A 21,777-nucleotide genomic window follows, 5' to 3' on the forward strand; every position below is an offset into this window, starting at 1 on the left:
TTCCAAGCCCTGGTCATGAGGCCTGGGAGCCACGCAGCTGTGGAGCATCGCCCGGGGGCCAGGAAGCAGAATAACACCGAACTCCAACAGGCCCGTCTCCGGAGACACTTTCTGGGGGAGGATGGCGAGTTTGCCTGGCTGCGACTTCACACGCCGGGACCTTCATTTCCTGCCGGCCGCGGGCTCTGCCCCTCCCGGGGGCAGCCTGGCCTGGAGGCTCGCGGCCGCGTTCCCGGGCTCCGCGGGGACGACGGGGGCCGGCGCCACCCAGGGAGCCGGAGCGGGATGGGGAGGGCGCGGGAGGGCCCCGGTGCGTACCTGCCTCGCCTCCGTCGGCTGCTCCTCCGCCTCCGCCGGCGCCGCCGCAGGCTCCCCCGGCCCCTCGGGCTCCCCCGGCCCCGCGGGCTCCTCGGGCTCCCCGGGTCCTGCGGGCGCGGCCGCCGACTCCGGAGCGCAGGGGCTGGGCGGCGCTGGGGCCCCGCCGGCCTCGGCCGGGGGCGCGGGCTCCGGGGGCGCGCTGGCGGGGCCCGGGCTCGCGGCCGCCGCTCGCCGCACCAGCAGCCAGGCGAACAGCAGCGCCAGCGCGGTGGCCAGCGCGGGCAGCGCGGCCAGCAGCTCGGCCGGCGCCTCCATCCCGCCGCGGCCGCCGAGTGCCTGCCAGCCCGGACCCCGAGGGAGCCCGCCGCGCCCGCCACCGCGCCCCGCCCCGGGGCGGAGTCCCCGCTGAGCCCCGCCTCGGTGGGGGAGTGACGGGCGGGGCGGCGGGTGGGGACAAGAGCCCTGACCCCTTGGGACGCGCAGGAGGCCGACCCCTGCCTGGCCCGGGCAGGCCTGACGCTTTGGGGCACAATTTATCTGAGCTGAGACTCGGTTTGAAAACCAGTTTGAAACACTAATCACTCAGGCGCCCTTAGGTTGTCATCTCTCCGCATCATTTTAGCCCAGCACTGAAATTCATCTTAGCGCTGTTTGGAAACCATTAGCTGGGGATGCTGAGACAAGTACACCCGAAGGTTCACGGAAACTGCAGCACAGATCGCCTTGCAAGGCAACGAAAACAATTCATAAAGCCCGATTACGTTCGGCCATTGCCATTTCTATAAACAGGTCAATAGCTTTTATTCCTTCCGGTTGCCTTAATGCTTTTTCACAGAGGACATCTCCAGATCCCGCGGGAGGGGGGCGGTGGTGAATGCCCGCTCGGCCTCACTTTATCTGGCTGCCCCCACCCCCAAGACCCAAGTCTGTAATTCAGCTCCAGGCCCTTTGGGTCAACACTATTTCCCCAACTGGCTTTTCTTCTTTGCACAATTATGGAATGCATGCAGGGTGGGAGGGTGGAATATGGGAAAGGCAGGCTACTGTTTCTGTTTCTCCAGATCCTTCCAAGGCTCTGTTGCTGAACTGTGTATGTTTGAGAGAAATACATTGTAACCAAAAGCATATTCCCTAAAACTCCCCACCCGCCTATTCAGTTATTTTAAATAAATACAGGGTGGGCAAAGTTTGTCAGGCACGATGCCAAGCATAGGCCTAAGGCTAAGAAAAACAGGGTTCCAGTTTTTGCTTAGGATGCACTTAATATTTTTTGAGGAAAATTACAGTGCCTGAGCCCATCTCTGATGTCATGCTAGACGGGAGTGCTTCTTTTTAATAACAGGGAGATACACGCAGGCTCTCCTGCTTCCTCATGAGCTCCTTGTGACAATTAGGATTCCCAGCAACAGGAAAAGCTTTAATAACCCTGTTGCATCACATAATAAGTGGGGGTGGGGTCGGGGGGCAACACCTGTCTTTCTGGTGGTGGTTGATGAAAAACGGCCTCAAACTATAAAATGTGGAATAGGGTTTATCTATAGGGTACTGGCTGTTGACCAGCGTGTGACGTTCTGCCAGCATTTGGGCCTTATTTTTGTTCTCATCCCCATTGTTTTAAAAGTACATTTTTAAAAGGTCTTGTTCTGCTGACAAAATACATTCTATTGACTTTCAAATGAACAAGAATGAAAAGAAACAAAGACAAAACCATGCAAAAAACACAACTCCAAATCAAGTTTGCTTTATTTAAAATGAACAAATTTCATCCAAGTGAAAGTTAAAAATACCAATCCAATGGCAGACCCACCCCACAGCTAGACACAGGCAGAATGGACCCAGAACTAGGAGACTGCTCTGAGTTCTATTTGACAACCACAGGAGGCACAAGTGCTCAGAAGACAGTCCCAGTTCCGTCCTGTCCAGTCACCGTGCAGACAGCAGGCTGGGGCCAGTTCTCCTCCAGGGAGATTGAGCGGAGGCTAGATAAGTCAAGTTTTCAACTAACAATGAGACAAAGTTGAGAGCCACCACCTAGGGACACACATTCACCTAGTTTTACCGTAGACAATGTAACATCAACGTCACATCTTGACAAAAGCAAGGGGTGGAGGAGTACAGAACAAACCAGACTCTACCTTGAGCCCATGGGCATTATCAGCACATGTATCAAAACAGCTTATTTGTGGAAATACTACACACAATCTAAAGGAACTAGCTGCAGAGTCCTTACATGCTGCCTCCTAGACAGCACTTTCTACACTTATGCAAAACTCCTGTTCTATCTCATACTGTGTCTAAAGTCCTAAATCTAAGGCTGAGACTCTAGTAAGTTTGTAAAGCACCTGCACCAGCAACTTCCCACTGCTTCTTAAATACCCAAGTCATGTACTAATTTACATACACAGCTAAGTTAATTATGTTCCTTCGTGAAGCTCTAATAAACCTGCAGTTAGTCAGGTCTGTACTTCCCTTTCTGGTTGTGGAAACGCATGTCCCTGGTCACAGTGGCTCTCCCCTCAAGGCGTCACCCCAAACATCCCAGCACTGCAACTGCAGAGGCACCTCGTGCAGCACTCACTCTGCAGGCTGATGGAGGGGCCTCACTGCCAAAGACCCAGGACCCTCCTGATGTCTTGGGTCCCCCACTCACGTCTCTCCCACCCTTCTCCTATCTGAAGTTTCTGGTCTAAGATCCCTTCTCCCAGGACCCAGCTCTTTGGTTTTAGGATTTGCTGTCCTCTTGGAGAATACTACCTGAAGAGTCTGATGCTGTAACCTTCACTTTACCACTTCACCATTGTTGACACCACTCAAAGGAGCAGCTCATGCCAGGCAGGAGGAAGGGTTACCTGCTGGACAGGTGGACCTACCCTCTCCGTTCACCAGGCCACCATCCGCTCCTTCCACTCTTACGGCTTCCCCACCTCCTTCCTGTTTGCTTCCACACGCAGTGCCTGGCTGGCACAGTGACAGCAAGTGTGTGCAGGGGGAGCAGCCAGAACAGATAAGGCATGTTCCACCGTTATTTATGGGGTGGCAGGAGCCAAACAGTAGCGCATTATCTGTCCTGTCCAGACGCTTTGAGGAGAGATGGCTCTGGCCTGTCAGATGGGCTAGATCCCTTACTTCTGGGTACTGTTTATCAAACAGGAATCACGTTTTGCATCTAGAGAAGGAAGAGTGGGTGCCCAACCTTCAAAACTCCAATTTCTCCTCCACTGTTCGGGCCACCGGCAATGTATCCCACCACGCCCCCTGGTGGCAACGAGCCTCTCTGGGCTATTCTCTGTTTTAAACTGAAGTTTAGAGAGGAGCAGCTGGTAGGCAATTAAGAGGAAGGTAAAGGAAAGAGGTCAATGGTAACCGCCCGGTAGCAGTACTGGGAAAAAGGAAACAGCTTTTTGAAGATGGCAAGGAAAGTCTTTTAAAAACAGAAGGAGGAACACCATTCAGGTATTACTAGCAAGAGATTATACAGTACTCACACCAGAATACATACTGGGCCCACCACGGAACCAGAGGGAGCCTGAGGGAGGGAGGAGGGACAGCAGCACCCCCAGGCAGGCAGAGCAAGGGGCGCTGCCCTGAGGAGGCTGCAGAAGTTCTCCCACCAGCCCAGCCACACATTTGGGGTGGCATTTGGGTTGGATGCAGAAAATTGAACTAAGACAAAATAGAGAACCAGCCTCCTAGAGTAAAGCCATACAACCCAGCGCCAGGAAACGATGACCAGTCCGTGTTACTGACACTCCAACCCAGACAGTGCTTTGGACTGGGCGTGGCTGTTGACAATCTCCCCCTTATTTCTTATTTAAATTTAGTTGAATTTAGGGACAGATTAAGGCAAGCAGGTGAATCAAGAAGAGACAGGACCTGCTGGTCAATCCCCAAATATTCATACCAGAATTATTTAGAAGTATCATCAGAGTCTGAAGACTTAAGTGCCATCTCTGAATTTACTCCCTGCGTGTGACACAAGCCCCCCACTTAGCGTCTGCAGGTCAGGCAGGTCAGACAAGCGGGGAATGCCAATCACAAGGTACCTTACGAAGTGAGCGCTGCTTACGGATTGTGCGGTGGGAAGAATGGAGCCAGTCTGCTAGAGCTTGGCCCCGTTCACAATTTAAATTCTGTGGTAGGAACACATTAAACACCTTTCCCGCTCTGTAGGTAAACAAAAAACCTCCAGGATCTCCTCCACCCCCAAATAAACCTCACAAAAATAACCCTGACATTTCGTAGCCTCCTGGATTGTGGGGAGAAGATAAATAACCCCAAGACAGGACTGAGCAGTGGGTGACAGTGCTGGCTCACTGCCACAGAATGCGTTTTTGGACTAAGGGTGACACACAGGAAGGTGGCACTTACAGTGCTTCTGACGCGCCACGGGTTCACACACAGATCAAAGTCCTCTCACCACTCTGCGTCTCCGCTTGTCGCCGGCTCTGTGGGCAGCGGGAGCTCCTTACCAACATCAGCGAGGTAACAGACACAAGATGCTGAAAGGGTCAGACCCTCCAGCCTCGTGGTCCACCAATGGCTTTTAGTGAGACAGCGCGGAACCTTCTTACCCAACATCGCGTTAGCGCCCGTGTTTCACTGAGCTGGCCGGGCTTTCCAACTTCTTGATAATCTATTCTTAGTAAGCAGAAAAACAGCATTTGACCGAAGATAGGAGCTCGGAGCGGGGAAGGAATATCCAAATTCAAGGAAGACAGAGAAGGTGGGAGCAGAAGACGTGAGAACTGAGTTGGGCGGCTGCCACCAGCTTACGCTGAAGCCACCTCAGGGAGAGTCTCTTTATTTGCTCAGGGGTGAGCCCGGCCTCCACAAGTGTCCCTAATCCTGCCAAGGAAAGTACAACTGCCTGTAACGAACATGTCGACAGCATAGCCGGGTGCAAAGCTAGAAGGCAATGTTAAAACAGGACCCCCAGGACCCCCACGCTGAAGTAACGGCAGGGCTTTCTCTAAAAAATTTTTCTTATAAATTACACAGTGACACATCAAGCATAGATACAGGTCTGTAATAATATAAACAACTGAAAAAGGCAAGAAGAGAATTCTACGGATGGCTGTGAAGAGGACAACCAAGGTTTAGAAATGTATATTCTAGTCTGATAAATTCACTTGAATAACACACCTAATTTCCCCATGGAATTCCAGATAGACCACAGAGGACAGAGAAAAGAGGACAGAAAGGAACGTGGGTCCTGGGCTTTCATAACGCATTGAAGAAAACACTCAGCTACTCAGAGATAGAAGAACAGAATAGGAACATCACCTGCAGTAGTTAAGCACTTCAGACACTTACAATCCTATGACTTCAGTATTTCGCTATTTTCCTCCAGCCTCTCCTCTTAACACTTCAACTAGCACATCCGATAAAGACATCTGGGATTCAAAGACCCGAGATGCATGCGCAGAGTAAACAAACTTCATCATGAGCCTGTTACATGCCCAGGATGAGGGCAGGTGCTTGCAAAGAGATCATCTTACTGATTTTTAAGTTTTAACTTCTTTAGATCCAATCTTGCTTCAAAAAGCAAAAACAAAGCAAAACATGGAGACATGATTGAGATTTTACAAAAACGTGTCGATCTTCGCTGTCTGATTTGGCCTGAGCACTCAGAGCAGCAATGGCAAACTGAGAGAAAGAGCAACAGGCCACGCCTCAGCTTCTTCAGAAGATGCCGGGGACTTTCCTAACAGTTTCCCCCCCGTGCTGTTCTACTTCACTGAGGTGCATACACACTGCTGGAGTCACTGCTTCCCCCCAGGCTACCATGGGGAGCAGAGCAGTAAGGGAGGTTCTGGTATTCTCAAAGGAAGAAAATTTCAAAGATAAAATGGATTCAATTTTTATTAAATACCATAAAGGGTTTTCTTGGCACCATTCACATACTCTTGCCTTTATGCATAAAACAAGCCAGGTTTGTCTGCATCGGCAGCAGAGACAGCTACTGGAGCAAACGCTAAGTGAATGGATTCAGGTTCCAAGGGCGTCCTCATTCTCTGGCTTCTGTCAGCCCTCCCCTTGTCTGCAGGAGCCACCGGGCTGCCCTCCCTGGGTCCTGCCCCTGGCTGCAAGCATGTCCTCCTACACAGACAACAGCTGTGCTTGGTCACCTGGAGGAGCTGCGCTCTTTGCTCACACAGTCGTCCTGGGAGGTGGTGTCCCCATTGCCCACCATGCTGCACGTCCTCCTCTTCTTCCTGCGGTGCATTGTCCCGTCACCTTCAGACCCAGACTCACACTGGACACAGGGGAGACAAAGCAAGAATTCAGCCAGGATGCAACCCATTTCCTCGTTAAACAAACCTCTGACCTCATGAGACAGCACAAACATTGTTCACTTTCTCCCAGAAGCAAAGCAGTCATTTATGCCAGTTCCACAATATAGTCTTTTTTTTTTTTTTTTTTTTTGAGACAGAGTCTCACTCTGTTGCCCAGGCTAGCGTGAGTGCCGTGGCGTCAGCTTAGCTCACAGCAACCTCAAACTCCTGGGCTCAAGCAATCCTCCTGCCTCAGCCTCCCGAGTAGCTGGGACTACAGGCATGTGCCACCATGCCCGGCTAATTTTTTCTATATATATATTTAGCTGTCTGTATAATTTCTTTCTATTTTTAGTAGAGATGGGGTCTCGCTCTTGCTCAGGCTGGTCTCGAACTCCTGAGCTCAAACGATCCGCCCACCTCGGCCTCCCAGAGTGCTAGGATTACAGGCGTGAGCCACTGCGCCCGGCCCACAATATAGTCTTAATAGCCACTTCCTTGGATATTTCTGGTTCCCTAAGAATTTCAACTCCCCTCACGTGCCAAGTGTCCCTCCATTATTCTCTAATGGAAAGGTTGTTTGTTTGAAATCAAGACACCCACTGTAAAAATATTTTATAGTTAGCATCCTAAAATTGCATTATGAAATTTCACTCTACCCACACAGAGACTGAAGCATGAAAGTAAATAGGTCCAGCACCGAACATTCATAGAACCCCTCTCCCACTTGAGAAAAGACTAAATCAGTACATCATATGAAGTTAAGAGACAGAAATTTCATCTGCTAAAGGTGCAGGGCCCTCTTCTTGCCAGTGTTAATGCCAGCTTTAAGCAGGTCACTGGATTTACTGAGTTTCCAGGCCTATCATTTACCATCCACAGAGAAAATTCTTCATACGGCTTTGGCTTTGAGGTCAGAGGATGCGAGTCTGAATCCTGACACTGCGGTTGGCTAGCTGTGTGATCTAGGGCTGTTACTTAACTAAATCCTCAAATACCCCTGGATACCGCTCAAGGTTAACAACTCACATACACGTGTGAAGCTATAAAATGGGCAAAATTCGCCACTCAGCAGGAACGGTGGCAACTGTGGTCCTTAGCAGAAAGTGAGAAAATGTTCACATCCCCCTCCTTCCTGGATGGAGAGGAAGAGCCATGGCGGTTCTGACTGGATGACGGGAGCCTGGAGGACCCGTGGGCAAGGAAGAGCAAGCAGGGCCTCACCTCTGAGTCTGAGTCTGACGAGCTGGAGCTGGAGGAGCTGGAGGAGTCGCTGGAGCTGTCGGAGGCGATCCCCGTGGACTCCTGAAGGTCAACCGAGTCTGCCAGGACTGCCAGCTCAGGGTGCTCTTGCTTCAAGATCCTGGGAGGCAAAAAATGTTGTTCTTAGTGAGGTGACAGGCAGCAAGACCCATACATGATGAATAACACACACAAGTGTTTCTAAAAGACCTGTATCTCTTAGAAACACCTAGAATACCAGATGTATCAATTCAGAATGGGTACTGTATAATGGTGAGGACACATAAACCCCAAGCCTGGGCACAAAATCCCTACTATGCTGCCCATATTTTTTTGCAAAGAACACTCTACACTAGCTCCACGCAATGACTACCACCTGCACAGATGAGCCAGCCGACTGCCAACATGTCAGGTAACGGTTCCTCGAGTCAGTCTTAGTCGTTTTCCCCTTGGGAGAAAAGTTTTTCCTTTTCCTTTTCCTAGTTTTGCTCCCCCTGAACCTTTTCTAGCTGATTTAAAAACAAACAAACAAAACCTTTCCTTTCCATAGCACGGCACTAATAATCAGAGTTGGATTTGGTTAGATTCTAACTGTAAGAGTAGAAACGATTAGGTAAGAAATACAAGGTATCAAATAACAGAGACAGTCCCCCTTCATTTGGAACATACAACTGACCTGGACCTTAAGAGCAGCCCTCCCCTTCAGGAACCTAACCTGGCATCCACTGGAACCACTGACAAAAGACCTGCTGAATGGTCATGTCTTGGAGTGACCAAATTAGCACGCAGTGGCCTACAGGGCGGGGTAAGTGGGCCTCAGATGCCCGAGAGTCCAGGGAGAACAGAAGCCACCACCCTTGCTGGCCCTCTCAGCAGGGAGGCTGAGCACTGAACAAGCCAGAATCCCTCTCTTACCCCGAGAGGTGGTCCCTCCAGGTCAGGGTTGGGACACAGTGGCACGGGGTGGCTGAGGGTGGCTTGCACTGCCGCTGCCCGTGCTGTATCTGTTCTGTGGATAAACAGAGGAGCTAAGTCTCCAGGGCAGTCACCTCACTCACAAGAACTGAAGGTAGTAAGTTCAAATGGGAATAATACTTCTGGATAAGAAAAATAACCAAAATAAAACTCAAGAAAATAGCTTCTTTTGCTAGTGCTAGCTTTGAAAAAGAAACAAAAAACAAAACAAAATGAGCAACAATCCCAATTATGACCATATTTTGACTGAGTGGCTTTGATCAAACATGCAGTCTTACCCTGCCACCTCGAGGCTGGCAAACATCCTGAGATCTAGCCCTGACCTTGGACCATCGCTCCTCTACCCATCAGGTTTGGCAGCCCCAGGTTTTCCCAGACCTCTCTAAAATCAGCACAGGGTATTACAGTAGTGGACTCTTTCAATTTTATCTCCGGGGTAGGAACTGAAACAAAGTAAAAGAAAAATAAAAAGGCTCTCACCTATACCATTTCCTTGATAACTTTGGTCTCCCTCTTACCGTCTTGTGCCATACAACAGGGAAGTTGGTGCTACTGGCAAAATTCTGGGTGATGGCAATAGTAGTGTCAAGATTGAGGACAACGTGCCACCAGCCTCCTGAAATGCAACAAATAAACAGTTAAACAAGGTTTGGTCCTATATACAATCAGCGTGTAGCATAAATTCTAGCAATTGGGGATGTCTATCCCTAAGGGTGAGCCTCAGAAAGACATGAATACAGAGCAGTAAAACTTCCTCCTGATCCAGGGGTCGCCAATGACTTGACTGTGTAAGTTTTACTGGAGCACAGCCACGCCCATCCATTTATGTACAGCACAGGGCTGCCTTCCTGCTACAAGGGCAGAGTGAAGTAGTTGTGACAGAGACTGTCTGGATCATGGTGCCTAGGATATTTACTCTGTGGCCTTTTACAGAAAAAGTTCATTGATCCTTGTTAATCCAAAGCTGTGACCAAAATTTAAAGGCAGAAAGCTGTTTAGCTTCTAGGAGGAGGTTTTTATTTACCTACTTTAAATATCCTCACATCCCTATGTTTAACCTACCAGAGCGTGACTGTCTGGTGTTAGGACTGCCTGCCTCCTGGCTCTAAATCAATATTTCCCCATTCAACCCAGCCAGTGCTACGCTGTATCAGAAACCCAATTTATAGAAACATGCAAAGACACTGAGGAATTAGTAGGAATAAAGATAAGTGGGATCTTTACATAAAGTTTATCAATAGTTCTAGTTACATGAGATGTGGACAACAGCTCCCCCAGCACTTGAGGGTACAGCTGCAAACTGCTGTCAGAGGTGGGGACCAGTTAGTTAAATTTACCAGGCAGCATGCAATGGGATTTTTTTGACTCACTCTCTATATAGTTCTGCTCCAAATGACAAAATACTGAAACCAAAGAATGTACTTTCTTCCAGTTCATCTATACCTGGCACAAAGACAGTCTCTCCTGGTTTTTGTAAGATTTCCAGGGGTTTGAATTCAGGTGGCCAGGTTGGAAGCTGTGTCCGGGGATAAATCACGTTAAACCAGGTAATAGCTTCATCCTGCTGGTTCCCTCCTTCGTCCCGTGTCACCTTGATGAGCTCCCTGGGAGTGCTTGTTGGGAACAGGCACCAGCGCTTGTGGCCCTGAACTAAGGCATTCCAGGCACTGGTTCCCAGAGGGTCGATGTGAATCCCAGTTCCAGAGCGTGGTGGCCCCATTACAAACCACCTACAGGATGGAAACATCCAAGATGTGAAGTGCAATCTGGTTATACATACAGATACAACACAAAATAGGAAGTTTTTAATTTTATGTATCATATCATATTTATTCCAGAGACTACACAAATTCTGGTATACAGAAACCCTGAATTATGTATGGACTGATGACTAACAGAAAAAAAAGGTTGCTGATGTGGTTTATTGCCAGACTTTACCTACTGAAACTTCCCTCATAGATCGGTGGTTCAATTTTAGTTGCACAATCAAATTGCCCGGAGAACTTTCAGAAATTCTGACACCCAGGGGGCACCCCAAATCGGTTAAATCAGAGTCTTTCCCATTAGGACCCAGGCAGACATCAGAAGTCCCCTGAGTGAGTTCAATGTGCAGCCAAGGAAGAACCACTCACTGTTTTGAAAAAAGACCAGCTCCCTGAACTCTGTTCACAAATGCCTTGTAGGTAAGATTTTTACTACTTAGCTGCAGGATACTTTACCTGTAAGGGGGTCTGCGTTTCTCCCCTGCATACTGGAAAAGGTCATCAGTAAAAAACTTGGGCACCTTGTAGTCTTCCAAAAGTTTTCTTCTTTTGGGGTGTTCCCCATAGCTGCTGTCAAAGATGTAAAGGGGGCTGTCATCTCGAGTGCTCTCCATGTACTCGATGTAGTATTTCATCTTCATCTTCACTGAGTAGCCATCGTTATCCTCACCACACTTGAACTTCTGGTTCCGGTATTTCCTTTTTAGGCGCTCCAGAGTCCATTTCTCCTGCGCAGACCAGCCCTCCTGGGCATTCAGCAAAACCACGGGCTTGTAAGGCCTTTCATATCGCTCCACAAATTCTTCCACAGACAGCTGTAAAGCATCTGCCCTTTCCACGTTATCCTGAGAAAATCAGAAAAGACCTGACCAGTTAAAAAAAAAAAAAAAAAACGGTGGCAGATAAGGGTGTCCCCCTGGGCCAATTAGCAATGACATACTTAAGGAGCCAGATTCTTGTTCTGGCTCCTCCCGGAGAGGAGGAGCGGGAGGGAAAGCCCTGCGTGGCCGTGGGCACGTCGCACCCTGAGCCACCCTATTAGGGGAGAGAACTTCGCATCTCCCACTCCCGAGCCTTGAGAGTCAGGTCCCCTAGGGCCCCGCCGCCCAAAGGGCTCAGGGGCGATCAGCTTTCTAGTTGAGGGCACCAAAGGCGTGGACTCTAGTCACCCCGGCAGGTGGCGGCTGCAGCAAGGAAAGAAGGGGGCCCGCCCTGGAATCCGCGCCTCGGGGACCCGGAGCTCCGCGCGGTGCAGGTGAGCCTCGCTCGGCGCCGGGATCGGGGACGAAGGCAGCCCCGGGCAAGGTGCGCAGCTGCTGGAGGTGCCGACGCCCGACCCCGCGACCCCCGCCCGGCTCCGCTCACCGCCACGGCCGCCGGGCTCAGCGAGAAGCTCTCGTAGTAGTTGTGCCGCGTCCAGTCCAGAGAGTCCTTGAGCTCCGGCCGCGCACTCCGCTTGGCCTCGCGGATCCGCTTCTTACTCTTGTGGTTCATCCTGCAGGGTCACCAGCTGGTTCCGCGGCGACCTCAGTACAGCTCGCTTCCTGCCACTAACGCGCCCCCTCCCAGGTCCCCTTTGGCGGCTGCGACACCAAAACGCCCTTCGCTCGGGCCTGGCGCCTTTAAAGTCGCCTTCCAGAAAATTCATTCCCCAGCCACCTCCCGAGCCTCGGGTTGGGCATGCGGCGGCTGTCTTCCCCGCCCCCGCGCCTCTCGCGGTCCACCATTGGCCTGAGCGCCTCCGGGGCCCGCCCTCACACTCGCCAGGCCGCCGCCATGTTGGGAAGGTCACGCCTGCCGCCGCGCCGGCCCGGCCCGCCCCGCGCTGCCGGCGTGCTCGCTACTTCCGGCCGCGTGCTGCGTCCGCCGCAGAGCCTGTGTTCAGTGTGTGGCTTTTTCGCTGCTTGGGACTTTCTCTGCTTGTTGCGCTGCCGGCGGAGCAGCGCTTTCTCCTTTTTGCCGTCGGGCGGCGGCGGCGGCTCCCAGCCGGCCCGGGAGTTCCCGCGCGAGCAGTCTGGCAGCTCGGAGCCCTCCACGGCCCCCTGCCCGCCCGGGGCCCACCGACGCCCCTGCGGGCGAGCGTGGCTTCCGAGGGCATGCGGCCGGGGCCCAGCGCTTTCGGTTCTGGGAGGAGCCGGGCCCGGGAGTCCAGGGGGCCGTGCTGGAGGTCCACGTCCCGCAGGTGCGTGCAGCTGCACCCGCCGGGACGCGCCCTTCTGGCCCCCCGGTGCGGAGGCGCCTGAGGGCAGGAGCCCGCCTGGCTGGTGTGGGGATGGCGGGGAGGGACACTCAGCTGCGCCGCTTCCCCCTCTCCCTCCGCTTTAGGGAGGCCCTCGGAGCAAAAAAGTTTGGTATGAAGCCCTTGGGCAGATTAAATGTCTTACAGTAAGAAATTTGGGGACCCTGCCAGATGGGGGGCATCTCCACATCGTCTGTTTCCTGCCAGGAAAGTGGCACCCTGACACCCAATATTTCCTTTGATCCTATTGAAGGGCTTCCTAATTCATCTTTCTCTCCCTTTTGTGTAACTTCTGGGACTAAAGACAGCCACCTCAGTGCCCAAATAACGTTTCTTGGCTTGGCACTTGCTTCTTTCTTTGAACTCCAACAGCTCCCACAAAACTCTCAATAATTGTACCTTACACGGGTTCGGTTTTTCAAGGCACTTTCGTGTTGCAGTGTTTCATTTGATTTTAACAGCAGCCTGTGAGGTAGGTATTAATAATCCCATGCTAAAGATGAAGAAATAGTTTGAGAGAAGTTTAAAGGCTAGAATGGAACCCACGGCTTCATGTTAAAATACCCTGTTGGATTTTTGCCTAAATTTAGGGGGTGAAGATATTCCCTATGAGAATAGAGACCTCTTTACACCCAATTGCACTACTGCATCTTCTGATCAGAAATCCTTCATTGGCTCCCTGTTGTACTGTTGCATAAAATCCAGCAGGGTGGGGTGTTTTGGGCTCTTCTTGCTGTGTCCTTAAAGAACAATGCCTCGCATATTTTAGGCAGTAATAGTTCTGAGTGGATTGAATAAGTTTGGATCTCAAGTTCCTTTATCTTTTTTTTTTTTTTTTTTTTTTTGTTGAGACAGAGTCTCACTTTGTTGCCCAGGCTAGAGTGAGTGCCGTGGCGTCAGCTTAGCTCACAGCAACCTCAGACTCCTCGGCTTAAGCGATCCTACTGCCTCAGCCTCCCGAGTAGCTGGGACTACAGGCATGCGCCACTATGCCCGGCTAATTTTTTCTATATAGATTTTTAGTTGTCCATATAATGTCTTTCTATTTTTAGTAGAGACGGGGTCTCGCTCAGGCTGGTCTCGAACTCCTGACCTCGAGCGATCCACCCGCCTCGGCCTCCCAGAGTGCTAGGATTACAGGCGTGAGCCACCGCGCCCGGCCTCCTTTATCTTTTATACTTTGACCTCTTCAGCCTCCTTTTCTACTACCTCACCCTTTCTACCTACCTGGCACACTCTGCTCCAGAGGACAGAAAGAATTGTACTTTGGCAGTTTAATTGTTAACTTGGGTGCTTTGTGTCTGGCACTACTAAATTGCTTGCATTGAATTTTCCCAATCACCTACTGAGACAGTATTTCACAGTTGAGGAAACCGAAGCACTGTCAAGTAACTTTTGTAAGGTTGCACAGCTAGTAGGTCTAGAAGTTTGAACCCCTGCAGGCTCATTCCAGAGGCATGAGTTATACTACCTTGACCTCCCTAAATACCATGCTTTCATGATTCCAGTCCTTTCCAAAAGCTTTGTATGCTGCCTGCCTTCCTAATTCAGGATTCAGCTGCACTCATACCTCTAGGATGTCTTCCTGGGACCACACTACTTCCCATTAACATATCAAGTCATACTTGTGCTTAAACCCTCCAATATCTTACTAGAGTAAAATCCAAACTTTGTTGTCTGCCTTATCTCTGATGTCTACTTGCACGGCACAAGGATGCCTATGCCTCCAGCTCCCATGCCTGCTTCCCGTCAACCCCCTCCCTGCTCCATGCTCTGGTCCAGCATTTGCTTATTTGTTGCCTCTCTACACGCAGGGTATATGCTCCATGAGAGCTACATCCTCAGTCTAAGAATGGTCCCTGATACTCAGGTATTGGACAATGCTTACTGAATGACTGAATGCTGTGAAGAGTGGTTATCACATGGCTTTGCAGTTTTATATCCCCACAGGTTGTAAACTGGAGAGCAGGACTCTCATTGGCAGTGCCTGACACTCGGTAGTTATATAAACAAATTTTCCAATTTCCAGCAGATACATGACTTATGGCATAGAAAAAATTCTTTTCAGGTCCTGCATCTCCAATATGGAATGTATGTTTGGCCGTGCGCTGTGGTCCTGGCCCAGTACCTGTGGTTCCACAGAAGATCTCTGCCGGGCAAGGCTGTCTTAGAGGTACAAGTGCCCCTGAAGTTTCCAAATTCCTAGGTTTTCAGCTGTTAAGTCTACATGCTTGTCAGCTTTTGTTAAATATTTTTGAATTGGATTGATATGTAAGTTCTGTGAGTTCAAAATGTTTTTTATACTCTTAAACTGGGTTAAAAAAAAAAAAAGTAATCCTAGCATTCTGGGAGGCCCAGGCAGGAGGATTGCTTGAGGCCAGGAATTCGAGACCAACCTGAGCAAGAACGAGACCCCATCTCTACAAAAAAATAGAAAAAATGAGCCGAGCATAGTAGTGCGTGGCTGTAGTCCCAGCTACTCTGGCGGCTGAGGCAGGAGAATTGCTTAAGTTTGAGATTGCAGTGAGCTATGATGACGCCACTGCCCTCTAGCCTGCGTGACAGATCCAGACTCTTGTCTCAAAAAAAAAGTGACAGACCAAAGGTGACCCACAAAGCCTAAAATATTTACTCTCTGGCCCTTTACAATTCACTGACCCCTAGAAATGAGTCCCTTGGACTTTCATAGCCCTGGCAGCAGTCTTTTCTTTTAGAGATAAGAGGTTCTCGCTGTCCCTCAGGCTGGAGTGTAGTGGAGCAATCATAGCTCACCGCAGCCTCAAATTCCTGGGCTCAAGCGATTCTTCTGCCCCAGCCTCTGGAGTATTTGAAAGTACAGATGTGTATCACCACAACCAGCTAATTTTTCCTTATTTTTTGTAGAGGTGAGGTCTCTCTACATTGCCCAGGCTGGTCTTTAACTCTTGGACTCAAGCGATTCTCCCACTTCCTCCTCCCTCCTTCCGAAGTGTTAGGATTGCAGGTGTGAGCCACCACACCCAACCTCCAGGGCCTTTTTGTGAGAGCACTAATCCCATTCATGATGGCTCTGCCCCGTTGATCCAATTGCTTTCCAAAGGCCCTCCCATCATATTGGTGACTGTTGACGTACCCCTACCATATAGCATAGCCTTCTGTTTTGGGAAATGTTATTGACTCAAGACTAAAGGCTTGGAAAAGTAAATTTGGCCACGTTTGCAGAAATGCTCTCGCTATGCTTAGGCCTAAATGCTAAATAGACAAATCAAAAGCTTAAGAATTATCTAACTTTTTTTTTGAGACAGAGTCTCACTCTGTTGCCCAGGCTAGAGTGAGTGCCATGGCGTCATCCTAGCTCACAGCAGCCTCAAACTCCTGGGCTCAAGTGATCCTCCTGCCTCAGCCTCCCGAGCCTGGGACTACAGGCATGTGCCACCATGCCTGGCTAATTTTTTTTTCATATATATTTTTAGCTGTCTATATATTTTCTTTCTATTTTTAGTAGAGACGGGGTCTCGCTCTTGCTCAGGCTGGTCTTGAACTCCTCAGCTCAAACGATCCACCCGCCTCAGCCTCCCAAAGTGCTAGGATTACAGGCGTGAGCCACCGCGCCCGGCCAGAATTACCTAACTCTTGCAAAGCCATTTAAATGAAATGAAGGGTAGGATTTGGCACGCAGCACTCCTGGCCCAAAGTATTCATAATTGCTAGGCATTCAGAAAAGATTATCTCTATGCTCCCCAAACTGAAAGATGGAAAGCTTGTGTTCCGTATTAACATGTATGAAGGCATTCCTTAGTTGGGCCACTTTAAGGCCCAACTGGAAAAATCTCCAATACCCATATTGTAGTCAGTTTGGGCTACAAAAAGCAACTATAGATCATGCTAGATGTAGGGATCGTCCCTAGGCAAGAATTGGCTTGAGCCAATTACAAAAACAAAAAGGGGGGGTATAACTCAGGGAGGATCCCTACACACTAGTAAACTGAAAACCATGGCAGAGGAAACATCCTAGAACGACTCCCTGTGCATAGCAATGAAACTGCCTTAGGTACACTCAATTTGGAAGCAATACACTTAAGTCAGTTGCAAAATATAGGACTCTTTAATATAGAAATGGTAGTTTAACTGGTATAACCTGTTAATATTTACCGTTTGTCCCAGTAATCAGAGGTATCACAAGGAATTCACTTGTCAAATTCAAAGCATATGCTTCTCATGGTAATGTTTAATTGTGGCACACGTTTTACAGACAAGCCCCCAAATCTTAAGATTTGTATTAAAAAAATGGAAGGATGAAATGTGAAATTCTCCTTGCAGTTTTAAGCATAATTTTGAAATACCATCTTTTAAACTTTAGATTGGAGCTGGAGTGAGCCTTCCGGGAATTTTGGCTGCAAAATGTGGTGCAAAAGTAATACTGTCAGACAGCTCAGAACTGCCTCATTGTCTGGAAATCTGCCGGCAAAGCTGCCAAATGAATAACCTGCCACAGGTGCATGTTGTAGGACTAACGTGGGGTCATGTATCTTGCAGTCTTCTGACTCTACCACCACAAGATATTATTCTTGCATCTGATGTGTTCTTTGAACCAGAAGGTAAACTTTTTTGGCTCAATGGTAAATTTGGCCAAAGCTGCATTGTAGAAAAGTCTATTAAGAAGTCCTTTCTCCTCAGATTTTGAAGACATTTTAACCACAGTGTACTTTTTGATGCAGAAGAACCCCAAGGTCCAATTGTGGTCTACTTACCAGGTTAGAAGGTAAGTGAATAGTGGTGGTTTACTCTCAATCTTATTAAAGGTCACTTAAGCCTTACTACCCATGCAATACCTAACTTAAGAATAAAGTTAAAATATCTGAAGCAAAACAGAAAAGGCATCATTTAAAAAAAAGATTTATTTTTTTAAGTGCTGACTGGTCACTTGAAGCTTTGCTCTACAAATGGGATATGAAATGTGTCCATATTCCTCTGGAGTCTTTTGATGCTGACAAGGAAGATATAGCAGAATCTGCCCTTCCAGGAAGACATACTGTTGAAATGCTGGTCATCTCCTTTGCAAAGGACAGTCTCTGAATTATACCTACAAGCTGTTCTGGGACAATGTCAATACCGATTAGCAACCTGGCACATATATTAGGATCACACTCACTTCGTATTCTTGAGAAAATGCAGTGTTTAAAGATGGTCAAATCTGTTGGCCTTATATTGTGATATATCACCTTGAGAACACTGGCAGGTAACGTAACTATGTAAACAAATTAAAACACCTATGAAGAAAAAGGACTTGGATTGTTCTTTTAGTCATTAAAATAGGACATAAATTAGGTTGAGAAGGGAGTATACTCAACCTCAAGAAAGTGCTACCTTAAAGCATTAATTTTAGGTGCTGAACTGGCATCTCCACTTCTTTTTAACTTAGGAAAAGTCAGGTACTAAACATTTCACTTTCATACTATACAGTCAATAACATTCACAAAATATTTGCATAGGTCTTTCAAATAAATGGGGAGAAAAAAGACCAAGACATATTCTGAGAAAAGCTAACACCAAGAAAACATTTTAATTAAACTACAGAAACAACGGTTATAGTACAGAATATTCATAATAAGCAAAAAGATACACCATGTTATATGTACTTACAAAGTTACAAACCATTTGCTTCCTTGACATTTTCCATGTTTTTAAGTTCATACATGTAGATATGATCAGATATACCATTTTGGGAGGAAGGGGAGAAAAAAGGTGTATTTATCATCAGCTAGATGTGCTCACTGTATGCTCCGTTATTTATATGCAAGGCCCGGGTGACTGGAAGTGCAGTTGTCAGGCATTTTAATAAACTGGACAGCCATTTGTTTCTGCACGACAAGGCATCTTTACACAGGAGCAATCAGGAGAAAACAGGAAACAGCCAAGCACTCTGCACTGCAACACGCCACCTTAACAGCTAACCAGCATTACTCAACTGCTACACAACTGCGCCTAGTGCACAAAAATACATAAGAGAAGAGATTAGAATTGTGTTTGATAAACAATCCTCTCAAAAAAATCAAGTCTTTTCACCTGAAAAGTCTTTATACAAATTTGGGTTCAGATTACCATTTAGATTTGAAGGTAAATAACATATACAAACAAATTTACACCAACTTTTGTAGGTTTTTAATTTTAAGGAATGAAGGCAATGCTGAGTCAATCTCTTGACAGCTTTAGGCTGTGTGTAATGGCTGCACACGTTTCCTTAAAAGTCAGGAGGCCACAAATTAGGTTACCAATCTGTTTAATTTCAAACAAAAAAAGTCAGCACTATGTAACAAAAATGAAATTTTACCTCAAATATCCAAATCCAATAATGAAATCTGAAGTCGTTCACCTCACTAAATTACAAGAAATTTGAATAACAGCAACAAAATGGCACATAAAATGAAGTTTGCCACCTGAGGCAAAGCTTAAAACAAGTAAAAAGTTAGACAAATGTTACAAAATAACCTTTTCAATAGCCAGTTGCTTGTTCCAAGGACTCTTCTTCGATGGACTGAGTATGTGGTCCTTTTCCCCCAAGTCTGCCATCACGTTGCTTGCCGATACATCTAGGTTTGAAAAGAAACAAGTTCAGTTTACCTTCCATTGCTGTGAAGAGGATACGAAAGTGCACAAGGTTTCAGTTTCAGGCATGTACTTACTAAGGCTCTGGTGAAACGAGAAGGGGAGAAGGGTACGGTAAGGTTCCACCAGCCATTATCAATTTTTTTTTTAAAGGCCCAATTAGGAAATTTTCACAAAGGCTACCATCAGCATATTCAAGTTTGAATTTATGTAATTCTTGGCCAAATAACCAAGGTGAAAAAAGGTAAGGTAAGGGGGAGGAAAAAAAAAAAAAGGAAAAAATAAAAAAAGGGCTGTATCCAAACAAAACAACTTGAAATCAGAATTAGCCTATATTTAAGACAAATTATTTTCAAATGAAATATTTGGCAACTGAGAATAGCTAATGCTTTAATATCTGTGCTACTTAGGGCCCTTTCCTTTTTTAAAAAATAGGACCAAACAATTTGAGAGTTAAAGACACACTATCCTTTCCCCACCCAGTGCAATACCTGTTAGCTTTCTTTTGGGGTTCCAAAAGTTCACTGCTTCTTATTGCAATTCGTTTGCCACATCCATTAGAATATGAAGTCCCAGTCAGTACAACAATAGTTGAACTGATTGTTTTTCTCTAAGAGGATAGTGCATCTTTAACATTTAAAGACAAACCTGCTCCAATACACGCCCACAGAAACTGGTCCCTGGAGGATCAGCCAAATCAGTTAAAATCTGCAATACTGGCCAATATTCTTTTATCAAACAGGAGACCGCAGCTTTAAAGGGGGAAAATGCAGACGTTGGATAAAAACAGCAAGAAATAGTCATTTTCAATAATAGGTCTCAAACAGTTTATGAAACAGCCATTATTATCTAAGCTTCATACACATCCTTTCTGCAGACCCCTCTCTTCAGTATTACTCCCAAAGCTGAGTAACCTCAGAGCAGCACTCCTAACGTTAGGAGTCACTTTTATATTAGTACGGCTCAAAATCTACTCCAAACCCCATTTACATATTAATTAGGGTTATGTATCTTGGATCCCCTTAGACATTACCTTGTTCTTAAGAGGACACCGCTCCCTCCTCTTCAGGTGACTTGGGGGGACTCTTGGATCGCGACCTGGACTTGGATTCCCTCTTGGACACCGGGGGAGGACTCCTGGACCGGGACCGGGACCGGGACCGCGAGCGAGACCTGGACACCGACGAAGACTTGGACTTGGACCTTCGCGCGGATCTGGACTTGGAAGTCGAGCGAGAGCGGGAGCGAGTGCGGGACCGAGACTTCGAGCGGCTGTAGCGCGATCGGCTGCGGGACCTGGAACGACTCCGACTCCGGGATCGGCTGCGACGACGCCGTCTAGGGCTGCAGCGAGAAGCAGCACGTCAGGGTTAACTCGCGGCAGCCGGGCGGCCCCGCCCGCGCGCTCCCGCCCCGGCCGCCATTATCTCGCTGCCAGACGCCCAGACGCCATTTGCCGGTCGTGCGGCGGGAGCCCCTCGCCCCGGCCCCGCGCGCCCCCGCCCAGCAGCCGTCAGGTGGCCGAGAGAACCCGCGGGCCGGCCGGCCGGCCAGGTCGGGGTGCGGCGAGCGCCCCTGCCCCGCGCGGCCCGCACCACGTGCTCCCCCGCGGACCTTTGTGAGGCAGCCCCGGCCTCCGCGCCGCCCCGCCTCCCGCGGCCCCGCTTACCTGCGGCTGCGGCGTCCGTAGCCGCCGCCCCCGTACCTGCGGGGTGGCGGGCCCCGGCGGCTATGGTGCGAGTCCGGGGGGCGGCCGTAGCGCGCCATCTGCACCCGCAGCTCGCGGCCGTCCAGCACGGCCCCGTCCATGGCGTCCATGGCGTCCTCGGCGTCGCGCTTGTCGTGGAAGCGGACGAAGGCGAAGCCGCGGGACTCCTTGGTGTAGCGGTCCCGCGGGATGTACACGTCGCCGACACGCCCGTACTTCTCGAAGACGCGCCTCAGCGTGTCGGGCGAGGTGCGGTAGGTCAGGTTGTCCACCTTGAGGGAGGTCATGCCCTCCACATCGGGAGGGGGGCGGCCGTAGCTCATGGCTCTGAGTGGTGGCACGGGGCCCCGCGAACTGGCGCCGGTTGCCTCAGCTTTGGGCGGTGCGACGCCGCGCCTCTTCTCTGGCAGTTGCCTTCCGCGTGGGAACGCTAGGGAAGGCCGGGCGGGGAAAGAGACCGTGCAAACTCGGAGACTGAGCGCACCTGGGCAACAACTGGGCGGGCGGCTGGCACCAGCGCCCGTTTATAGCCCTTCTCACAAAATGGCGCCCGCGCCACCCGGAAATGAATCCCCTGATTGGCTTGCCGCGCCCCGCCCCGCAGCGTCCCTGCCGCGCGCCCCGCCCCCGCCCGATGCGCCTGCGCAGAACCCAACGGGCGGGCCGAAAAGC

General features: G+C 49.3%; 4 protein-coding genes across 9 annotated transcripts in view; 1 reads left to right on the forward strand and 3 right to left on the reverse strand.

The window, feature by feature from the left end:
• Nucleotides 1-633, reverse strand: part of MXRA7 (matrix remodeling associated 7) — a 32,036-nt gene extending 31,403 nt beyond the window's left edge. The window contains exon 1 of the mRNA XM_069483173.1: nt 319-633. Coding sequence (XP_069339274.1) covers nt 319-633 — 315 coding nt within the window. The remainder of the gene's footprint in view (nt 1-318) is intronic.
• A 3,679-nt stretch (nt 634-4,312) lies between these two features.
• JMJD6 (jumonji domain containing 6, arginine demethylase and lysine hydroxylase) lies at nt 4,313-12,211 on the reverse strand. 3 transcript variants are annotated; one of them, XM_069482892.1, is made up of 7 exons: nt 11,939-12,211; nt 11,030-11,418; nt 10,254-10,540; nt 9,291-9,426; nt 7,818-7,956; nt 6,447-6,574; nt 4,313-5,163 (listed from the first exon to the last, which is right to left on the reverse strand). In XM_069482892.1, the coding sequence occupies exons 1-7, from the start codon at nt 12,065-12,067 to the stop codon at nt 5,127-5,129; spliced, it is 1,245 nt and encodes a 414-aa protein (XP_069338993.1). In that variant the 5' UTR covers nt 12,068-12,211; the 3' UTR covers nt 4,313-5,126. The 3 variants fall into 3 exon arrangements, with proteins under 3 accessions (XP_069338993.1, XP_069338995.1, XP_069338996.1); XM_069482894.1 differs by lacking the exon at nt 4,313-5,163 and having other exon boundaries at nt 5,368-6,574; XM_069482895.1 differs by lacking the exons at nt 4,313-5,163; nt 6,447-6,574 and adding an exon at nt 8,751-8,844 and having other exon boundaries at nt 7,869-7,956.
• On the forward strand, nt 11,515-17,867 carry METTL23 (methyltransferase 23, arginine). 3 transcript variants are annotated; one of them, XM_069482898.1, is made up of 5 exons: nt 11,515-11,828; nt 14,881-14,985; nt 17,152-17,389; nt 17,469-17,553; nt 17,702-17,867. In XM_069482898.1, the coding sequence occupies exons 2-5, from the start codon at nt 14,902-14,904 to the stop codon at nt 17,865-17,867; spliced, it is 573 nt and encodes a 190-aa protein (XP_069338999.1). In that variant the 5' UTR covers nt 11,515-11,828; nt 14,881-14,901. The 3 variants fall into 3 exon arrangements, with proteins under 3 accessions (XP_069338999.1, XP_069339000.1, XP_069338998.1); XM_069482897.1 differs by lacking the exon at nt 11,515-11,828 and adding an exon at nt 12,704-12,755; XM_069482899.1 differs by lacking the exons at nt 11,515-11,828; nt 14,881-14,985 and adding an exon at nt 12,562-12,755.
• Nucleotides 17,868-19,317: 1,450 nt separating this feature from the next.
• SRSF2 (serine and arginine rich splicing factor 2) lies at nt 19,318-21,611 on the reverse strand. Of its 2 annotated transcripts, XR_011234907.1 has the most exons (4): nt 21,067-21,611; nt 20,431-20,741; nt 20,046-20,149; nt 19,318-19,381 (listed from the first exon to the last, which is right to left on the reverse strand). XR_011234907.1 is itself a non-coding variant. In XM_069482896.1 (3 exons), the coding sequence occupies exons 1-2, from the start codon at nt 21,426-21,428 to the stop codon at nt 20,438-20,440; spliced, it is 666 nt and encodes a 221-aa protein (XP_069338997.1). In that variant the 5' UTR covers nt 21,429-21,611; the 3' UTR covers nt 19,319-19,381; nt 20,431-20,437. The 2 variants fall into 2 exon arrangements, 1 of the variants encoding a protein (XP_069338997.1); XM_069482896.1 differs by lacking the exon at nt 20,046-20,149 and having other exon boundaries at nt 19,319-19,381.
• Between the last annotated feature and the right edge of the window lie 166 nt (nt 21,612-21,777).

The sequence above is a fragment of the Eulemur rufifrons genome, chromosome 9 (assembly GCF_041146395.1).
Source record: "Eulemur rufifrons isolate Redbay chromosome 9, OSU_ERuf_1, whole genome shotgun sequence".
In the NCBI taxonomy this organism is placed as follows: Eukaryota; Metazoa; Chordata; class Mammalia; order Primates; family Lemuridae; genus Eulemur; species Eulemur rufifrons.

Coding starts and splice junctions, on each gene's coding strand:
- METTL23 (XM_069482898.1), top strand. CDS start 14,902: ATGTATGTTTGGCCGTGCGCTGTGGTCCTGGCCCAGTACCTGTGGTTC. Junction 14,986..17,151: donor CGGGCAAGGCTGTCTTAGAG/GTACAAGTGCCC, acceptor TTTAAACTTTAG/ATTGGAGCTGGAGTGAGCCT. Junction 17,390..17,468: donor TGTGTTCTTTGAACCAGAAG/GTAAACTTTTTT, acceptor CTTTCTCCTCAG/ATTTTGAAGACATTTTAACC.
- SRSF2 (XM_069482896.1), bottom strand. CDS start 21,428: ATGAGCTACGGCCGCCCCCCTCCCGATGTGGAGGGCATGACCTCCCTC. Junction 20,742..21,066: donor TACGGACGCCGCAGCCGCAG/GTAAGCGGGGCC, acceptor TTCTCGCTGCAG/CCCTAGACGGCGTCGTCGCA.
- JMJD6 (XM_069482892.1), bottom strand. CDS start 12,067: ATGAACCACAAGAGTAAGAAGCGGATCCGCGAGGCCAAGCGGAGTGCG. Junction 11,419..11,938: donor TGAGCCCGGCGGCCGTGGCG/GTGAGCGGAGCC, acceptor TGATTTTCTCAG/GATAACGTGGAAAGGGCAGA. Junction 5,164..6,446: donor AAAGAGCGCAGCTCCTCCAG/GTGACCAAGCAC, acceptor TTTCCTTGGCAG/GATTAGGGACACTTGTGGAG.